The sequence below is a fragment of the Penicillium griseofulvum genome, assembly GCF_001561935.1.
Source record: "Penicillium griseofulvum strain PG3 chromosome Unknown contig_18, whole genome shotgun sequence".
In the NCBI taxonomy this organism is placed as follows: Eukaryota; Fungi; Ascomycota; class Eurotiomycetes; order Eurotiales; family Aspergillaceae; genus Penicillium; species Penicillium griseofulvum.
Window position 1 is genome coordinate 36,370 of NW_024467431.1, and position 8,692 is coordinate 45,061.

Sequence of the window (8,692 nt, forward strand, 5' to 3'; positions counted from 1 at the left end):
TTTAGGGTCACCCTCGACGAACCTTAGTGACCCTTGGCGACCCTTGGCGACCCTCGTTTAGACCCTTAACGAACCTCAACGAACCTCAACGAACCTTAACGACCCTCGTTTGGACCCTCAACGAACCTTAGCGACCTATAGTAACCTGTAGCGAACGTCCCCTTTTAACTATTTCCTTACTTTTCTAACGCCTATAAGTAAAGTGGTAGAGTATATCTAAATTATTGATTTATTATATCAAGATTTAAGCCCTTAATACTAAACTACGATATTGCCTGTCTATAGGCTATTTAGATTCAAAGCTTATTTTTCTGACCTTGGTCAAGAAATCGATAGTAGTGTCAAATCATTATTGTGAAGGCTTCCAATGCTTAATTTTCTGACCTCGGTTAAGAAATCGATAGTAGTGTCAAATCATTATAGTAAAGGCTTCTAATGCTCATTTTTCTCACCGAGGTCAGAAATTGACAGTAGTGTCAAATCATTATAGTGAAGGCTTCTAATGCTCATTTTTCTAACCGAGGTCAGAAAAATGAGCTTTAAATCTAAATAGCCTGTTACCTACTACCTACTGTAGACAGGCGATATTGTAGAGTTGTAGACTACTTAAAAGCTAAGGCATTAGTATTACTTTTCTAACTAGTAATACTTGTTAGAAAAATAGTAGTACATAAAGTCATTTTAATTTTTTGGTAGTGGATGCTAAATATATATATCTACAATATATATCTGGATTCTCTACCATAAATCTATAATACATATTAAACAGTTCAATACTACCTAGTACCTCTTCACCACAATCGCATAGTATAAAAGAAACATGGAATGAAGAGAACAATTATCAAAATATAATATTATCAAACAATTGTATAACATTTGACAACTTTAATAGTAGTAAGTCGGTGTTTATAGTCCAGTAGACAAAACACATGTAAATAACAGTATTTTATTAGGACAGGTAAGCAGATTTATCCAACTGAAGTAGGCTTAGCGCGGTGAATTTATGCATCGGAGGGTCGCTGCGGGTCGTGGAGGGTCACCCGCGAGCGACCCTCGGAGGGTCAGGGTCGGGTCAGGGTCGCTCATGAGGGACCCTGACCCTCGGAGGGGCGGGTGGAGGGTCCAAGATCATAGACCACCCGGAGGGTCACTGCCAGGTCTAGAGTTGGCAAGGTCTAGACGAAAATCCTAAGTGAGGGTAGTCCTACCTTTCCGTAGACTAACCATACCGACTAAATACCGGTAAGTAAAGTATTGTAAACCTAAGTGAGGCTAACTTGTCTACCTCCTATAGGATAGGACTCCTATAGGAAAGGACTCCTAGAGGACTACTATAGTATTAGGACCAAAATTTTAGCTAGTCCTACGGGAGTTGGTAAGGTCTGAGCATTCTCATAGGCAAAGATATAAGTCAAGCAGTCTAAAGGCCGGTATAGCGAGATTGTCATTGTTATGTACTATAGAAGTTTCTCAAAGTCCGCCGTAAGGGCACTGGGTGTGGTCACTAGGATCTGTGCAGTATTAGTGGATTTGTCCGTTTACTGCTTAGGGAAATATGACCAACCTTGGGCTCGATGGTTGTTCATCTTGAAGATTGTTGTGGGCGATTCTCGAAATTGGGCTCCATATCTGCATTTTGGGCTGCTGGACACTGTCTCTTGGCTGGCCGATCAATTGAGGAGGAGGAAGTGGGATAGTACATCATGACATTTGGGATGAAATGAATGAGATGTTATGCTTGAGAGTCTTTTAGAGACTTGCAAAATCCACACCGGGGCTGCTGTTATTGCATCCAAGACCTCCTGTTTCTCATATTCGACCGTGCTTAATAGACCATATTATATGTACGTCAACTGTTGATGCTCGGGTGGATGTGTATCTAAAGTTGCGAGACCACACAAGTTTTGCACCTGCGAGGCATCAAGGCACCCGGAATGAATCCTACTAATCAAGCAACGTGGCAATAGACAAATTTCACCAGTGAAACTTTCAAGGTTCAATTTCAGCTAGCCTACGATGTAAGGCTGCCAAAGGTCTTCATTTGGGACATATCCAGGAGGGCCAAGAACCAGCATTCTTCTACCAGGAAAGGGGTTGCAGTAGGTATTGTACGCCGCTTTATCGGCTACATTAGTAGGTGGGCGAGAGATGTAAGGACTGAGCATGCAGGCGCGCAGTCTGAATACATGGCAAGAGTTACATTCCCAGATGGATATTGTATTTGATTGCTTCCATTGATTTGATCTGCATCAATCGACAACTAAGCTACTTAGCAGCATATATGTCATTAAACCGACCTTCTGATTTGTTGACGCGAAGCAAACTTCCGATAATTAGCGGCCGTTCTAACCCGTGCTCTTTTCCCGTACACCAACAATAGAATAGGCATTATCATGGTAGCGAAGGCAATCACTCCAATGAGGACAAAGGTATGTTGGATACCCATTCCGGTAAGCCAACTAGTGAAGGAGAACCTGATGACCATCGCAAAACCATTCCGGACGAAGACGACGGCAACTAGCGCATCCCCAAGGATCTGGTCAATGATCTGGGTAAGCTTGGCTTGATGGGGCAACTATGGATATAGCCAGCGAGTTTGGGATCTAGCATTTACCTGAGGATAACAGTCGTTTAGATAAGTCAAAGCGGCATCGGCAGTAACGATAAAACCAAAGCCAAAGAATGCCTGCCCGGCTGCAAGAATTATCCAATGGAAGCCCTATATCGGAAAAATTTAATGAATATCCACGATGAAGCATAGGACAGTACGAAGATATTCTAAACTCACCCGACCCAGACCAATTCCAAAAACCAGCAATCCAATGGCGTTGAGTACGGCAGCAGGAATCATCATCCAGAGACGCATTTCCGGTTCGAAGATACCCTCATTCCGTCGGGCCAACCATATAATGAGCCAATCGTTGAAGAAAGGGGCTGTGAAGGTAGCAAAGAGGCAACCAACAAAACCCCCAAGGTGGAACAGCCCTATTGCAGAAGGACCGAAGTTGTAAGGCTCATAGATCAGAAAATAAGATCCAGCGGAAGCATTTGCCGAAAACCAAGCAAGAATGGAGCCAAAGCTGAGAGCGGTAAATGCCACAGCAGGGAAAGTGAAAAAAACGATAAAAGGTTGGTAGAAATGCTGGAGTATTGGCTGGTCGGTTTTAGTCACAAGAGCAAGTCGCTGGCTGTATGACTTGCGGCTAGGTCGGGAGTTGGCTGATAAGTGACTGGGAACAGACTGTGGCTCTCTCTCATTCTCGTGGTCTTCTTTGGTTCTAACAATCCTAGGATCTTTTGAAAGGATGAACTGACCCTTGAATGTTGGGATGTACTTTGATTCCTCGAAAAAGAACAAGACCAGAAGTAAGTTCACACCGAGAAAAATTGCAATCATCCACCACATCCACCTCCAACCCATGGAGGTAATAACATACCCTGCGGCGATGGGGCCGCCCGTAGCCCCGAGGCTCTGCATAAATATGAAAATACCATTCATGCGAGCATGTTGATGTAAAAAGAATAGATCAGCAACAGTAATCATCACAATGGCCTCACTGATGGAGCCAGATAAGCCGGCCAGCAAGCTCACTGCGATTAATTCTTCACCATGGTGAATGTTCGCCCACCAGATAGCACACGCAAATTGGACGGTGGCGCTGATAAGATACAGAGGGCGACGACCATATTTGTGCACGCACGGAACAAGCAGAAGGCATCCAACTGCGAGACCCGCAAAATTGGAGCCACTGGCATCATTGAGGGTCGCGTAAGTCAAGCCTAGCTCTTCTATGTACCCGCGGTACACTAGACTGTTGACGTCAATCAGGACAAAAGTAAACAAAACGTAGGTACAAGTGAGGCCGAAGTTCACCGCTTTTCTGAGTGATGACCAATTCTATTCATATATAAGCTCACATCTGGCAGTTGATGAGGGGGTGAATTCTTACCAGAGGGTCGTCGGGATGATCGGAGGGAGTGGGACTGAGAATGGTCTCGGAGGTTGGCGTATTGCCTAGAGTGTCATGAGCATGTGGAGCCAGATGGAAGAGCCAGACAGCTTACGATCTATGAGTAGGATGGTACCCGGGGGAAAGTTATCTAAGGATGCGTGAGCTTGCATCGTGGTAAACAGATAGTCAAAAAAAGATAGGGCACCAGCTTGAGTTTGTTATATACTTTCATCCTAGCTGTGGAAACCAGATCATTTTATAGCAATTTTAATGCCCGTAGCGTGGTCAGGCATCAGACTAAAAAGCGGTATGCCCACAGCTGTCCATCTGCGAGCACGAAGTGCGGAGGAGGTCTCCATTACACGCCTAAACGTGACTATACACGGGTATAAACCAATAACTATTCTTGTTGGACCGGCGAAATGACAGTGTGGGTCCAAGGCAGATCGAATAATACCCGGGAATACACGCATAAATACCGGGGTAGCAGATTGATCAACTGCAAAGATAACAAGAAATGAACCAGTGGTTACTCGGATAGTAGACCTGATGCTACATCACTCAAAGCGGAACACTAAGGCTAGGTCTGTCTTCAAAGATACGGAACAGATACTGGGCTTTTCCCTGGTCTCTTTCGGCCCAGACCCGGGCGAGAAACATGCGTAGGTTGGCCACAAAGGGATAGAAAGCCGCCCCCCGGATCCTTGAAACCAAAGACAGTACTGATACCCTCCCAGCTACATGTGCTATCTCTGCTCCTGCTACCAATAAAGCGAGGGTGATGTTTGGTGGATGATACCCGGCCACCTCCAGACAATGAGTTATATCTGCAACAATCGATGTGGCAAGTGATGCCGCTTCGGAGTCTCGACTTCCAAATTGAAACTGCAGTCGGTGCAAAATCAGAATTGCAGCTTTACGATGGATTTTGGCTTGTGATATAAGCACAAGCATTTCTTTGTCGGAAAATCGATTGAGAACGGACTGGGAGACAGTGGGAATCCATGCTTTGAGTTCAGCTGTCAACTTATCAAAATTCTCGGAAGAGAGTGAGCCGTCCCATTTCATTTCTCTAGTAGCGGATCCAAGAACACAGACTTGGTAAAGAAGTGGCAGAAGTGGCCCACAGAGTCCGGCATGTGGGTCGACGATACAGGGATCTCGAACTTGATACTTAATGACGGGGACCTCGGCCCGGAATAGCGATTGGGTGGTGTCCAGAAAGATAAGACACAAAAGCTCCCTGGTATCAGAATTGGCTAGTTGGCCAGAGTAGTAGAGGGGTCGCACAAGTGACAGCGTATGTCGGCAAATTGTACTTGCGGAGAACCCCGATATTAATCGGTGGAAAGTGAGCAAACTCAATCCCAGAGAAAGAAAACTACCCACATGATCCGTTTTGATGATCTGTGCGTTTCGGAGAGTTCCTAATGCAGAGGCGCAATTGGACCAGTCGGAATCGCTACAGGGAGCTTGACTGGTTGTAATTCTGAGTAACGCCTGAGCAACAGTTGTGTATGGTTGTAGGAGGAGGGTCGGCGCCTCTCTGAGTCGAGATCGGATCATATGACGCATCTCTATATTGAGGAGAGGACCAAATGAGAAAAAAGCACATATTTGAAGCGACATATAATCCGACATTCGAGAAAGGGAACTCTCATAGTACATGGTGGAAATGGGAGTCACGTTTGCGGAAGTGTCGGGTTCATAGCCAGTGTGTCCTTGGATTGAGGCAGTAGAAGGAGCATTGTCTGCCATAGCAATTGTTGATGGGAGCGATCTATGCCTGCTGGTTGCGCATGGTTTGGGTCCTCGCCTACCGCGTCGTCGAGAACGTGTGCAGGGGTAATGCAAACGATAGCAGCGATAACAGCTCGCCCCAGGCCCCGCTAAACAGCGGACCTTAATGGAGTGACATCGATCACAGGCAGGCGAAGGACCAGATGACATGGGGAGAAGTTGAACGTAAAACAGCGACATCGCTCAAAGAGAGCAAATATTCAAGAACGCCAATGAGAAAGACGCCACAATGAATCCGGTTTCAGCATGGTCACCTGTTTCTAAAGCACAGACTTAACCTGCCAGCCGAAATGACCAATAAGACGCGAAAGTGAGCCGGCCTAATTATCTAATAATCTCCATAAATCCATAGACCCATTTCAAGTGCCGACTTCGCATGCCCCGCAGCACCCCCCACTTCCAGAAGACATTCCGCGGCTGTTTTGTTCTCTTGTGTATAATCAGACATCATTCTCGGGGAAGAAGTGCCCACTTCACATGGCCTCGGTCCCGGGGTATTATATTTTATTATATATAGCAACATGGCCTGCAAATCGACTGTACTTCCTATTAACCCACATCCTTTGTGTATCCTGAGTTCATCAAAGCAAATAGTGGCTGCAGCTAAAAAATGAGCTCCCTTGATGGAAAGGTTCCCTGGCAAGGAAAGGCTGCTGCGAAGCGACAAGAATGTGCCAACAAGCTCCCACAATCATGGAGACTCTCAGAGCAGTTCATGTCGGGGTTTCAAGCACCAATATCCGAACACAAAAACGACATTATTCGAACTGAAGCAATTCGCAAATCGGGGATTTTAACCGATCGGGAACTGAAAATCACTGAAGATTATACGGTTACCAGCCTACTGTCTGCGTTGGCAGATGGAGTTTTGACGTCAACAGAGGTGACGCTGGCTTACTGCAAACGTGCCGCCTTGGCTCAACAGTTGGTATGTACAACAACCTCTAATCCGCACTTCTCCTTGCGCTTTGTCAATTAGTCCACTCAATACTCATTTTGAATAGGTATCTTGCCTGACAGAAACTATGTTCCCAGAAGCACAGGAACGTGCCGAGTATCTAGACAAACTTCGGGCTCAAGGTAAGCTTGCAGGTCCGCTTCATGGACTTCCCATCAGCCTCAAGGATAATTTCCACTATAAGGGGACGGAATCAACCATTGGAATGGTCTCTTTCCTAGGTGAGAAATCACCCGCCAACTCACCTCTTGTGGACATCCTGCTCGACCTAGGGGCAGTCCTCTATGTGAAGACAAATATACCCCAGACAATGATGGTATGTTGATTGACCTTTTAGTCGCTCGACTGCGGGCTGATAGTTCCTTTCTCGCCAGACTACCGACTCCCATAACAATGTATTTGGCCGAACTCTGAATCCCTGGAACACCTCCTTGGGACCTGGTGGATCTAGCGGCGGCGAAGGCGCGTTGATTGCTCTTCGGGGAGCCCCACTTGGCGTGGGAACTGATATTGGAGGTAAATCCAATGAGATAAAAAGACATGTTCGTTTTGCTAATCAACATCAGGTTCTATCCGGATTCCTGCGCATTGCTGCGGACTCTATGGGTTCAGGCCCAGCGCCGCACGAGTGCCAAATGGCGGGATGCGTGTCTGCACCACTAGTGGCATGAAATTCATCCTTTCCTGTGCTGGTCCACTTTCGACAGATCTTGGTGGGATCGAAACCTTTTTCAGATCTATATTCGACGCTCAACCTGCGCGCTATGATTCCACTGTCATCGACATCCCGTGGAGACAAGTCCCTACCAAACCGACTCTGAGGATTGGAGTTGTCCCTGAATCTTCGATCTTCCCTCTTCATCCACCTATTAGAAGAGTACTAGCCGAGGCTATTCACTCATTGAAAGCACAGGGCAACCACATCGTTTATCTCGACGAAGAGGAGTGCCGTTTAATGGAGGCGAATGAGATTGCGTGGAATTTCTTCACTCTGGACCAGGCTTCCAAGAAGCATCTCGAATCAGCTGGAGAACCCCCAGTTCCTGCTATATTCTATATGTTGAAACAGGGTGAGAAACTCAGACAGTTTTATAAACGTTCACTACCAGACATGACCACTCTTGATCAGTTGGAGAAATTGGCATTACTCAACACTCGACGAGCAGAACTCCGTGAGACGTACCGAAAGCTTTGGCTGCAACATAATCTTGACGTCTGCATTGCACCCCCCGCTCAGACGACGGCAGTGCCACATGACACGTTTGGTCTGGCACCTTATACCACTCTCACGAACCTTTTGGATGTAGGTTACCTGTCACGCCGTTGTTCTGAACTGTGTATATCTGACTTTGATTTCCATCACAGTATCCATCCTCTATCCTACCCTTTGGGAAAGTGAGCGAGGTAGATGCGAAGGAGGGCTTTGAGCTGGACGGTAATCAAGTTGGAGCCGAATGTGAGTATATAACTCCAAAGACCTTTTCATTTTTAGTTATTGAGTCTGCTTGGTTGACGTCCTCTCTAGATGACTTTGAGCAACTCGAAGGGGCGCCATGCTCCATTCAGATCTTTACCACGACCATGCGTGACGAAGAGTGCTTGCAGATTGCTAAGCAGATTGACCAGTGTCTCAGGGGCAATGAATAGGAGGCACAAGAGGTGAAAGGGGCCTTCTGTGATCGCCCTAACATATCTGATGCATCATTATAACTTACTATATAGTTGCTACTTTAAGACCTAAATCTTTTCCTCTGTACCTAACTCCCTACTTTAAAATTCAAATACGCTAATTATGATAGGGTTAATTAGAGCTCTATAAGATTTTATAGAAATTGGGGTTGAAATAAGTGAGTGTCCTAGGTAAGGTCGAAATTGTGAACTAAGGGTGGCCCCTACGCTTATTTAACCAATCACATTCACTAGATACCTGTAAGCAATGTATTATTAGGCGGCGTGAGCCTCGATCCGCAACCAGGCATGG

The 8,692-nt window shown here is 46.0% G+C and overlaps 2 protein-coding genes across 2 annotated transcripts; one reads left to right on the plus strand and one right to left on the minus strand.

Annotated features, from left to right (window-relative positions):
- Positions 1-2,265: 2,265 nt before the first annotated feature.
- PGRI_095650 (Major facilitator superfamily domain, general substrate transporter) lies at positions 2,266-4,123 on the minus strand (the record flags this gene model as incomplete). Its single annotated transcript, XM_040797278.1, has 6 exons — positions 2,266-2,323; positions 2,370-2,575; positions 2,615-2,719; positions 2,789-3,898; positions 3,951-4,015; positions 4,066-4,123. The coding sequence occupies 6 exons, from the start codon at positions 4,121-4,123 to the stop codon at positions 2,266-2,268; spliced, it is 1,602 nt and encodes a 533-aa protein (XP_040651150.1).
- Positions 4,124-6,363: 2,240 nt separating this feature from the next.
- On the plus strand, positions 6,364-8,358 carry PGRI_095660 (putative general amidase; the record flags this gene model as incomplete). The annotated part of the gene is made up of 6 exons (XM_040797279.1): positions 6,364-6,681; positions 6,758-7,027; positions 7,071-7,227; positions 7,278-8,014; positions 8,077-8,167; positions 8,237-8,358. The coding sequence occupies 6 exons, from the start codon at positions 6,364-6,366 to the stop codon at positions 8,356-8,358; spliced, it is 1,695 nt and encodes a 564-aa protein (XP_040651151.1).
- Between the last annotated feature and the right edge of the window lie 334 nt (positions 8,359-8,692).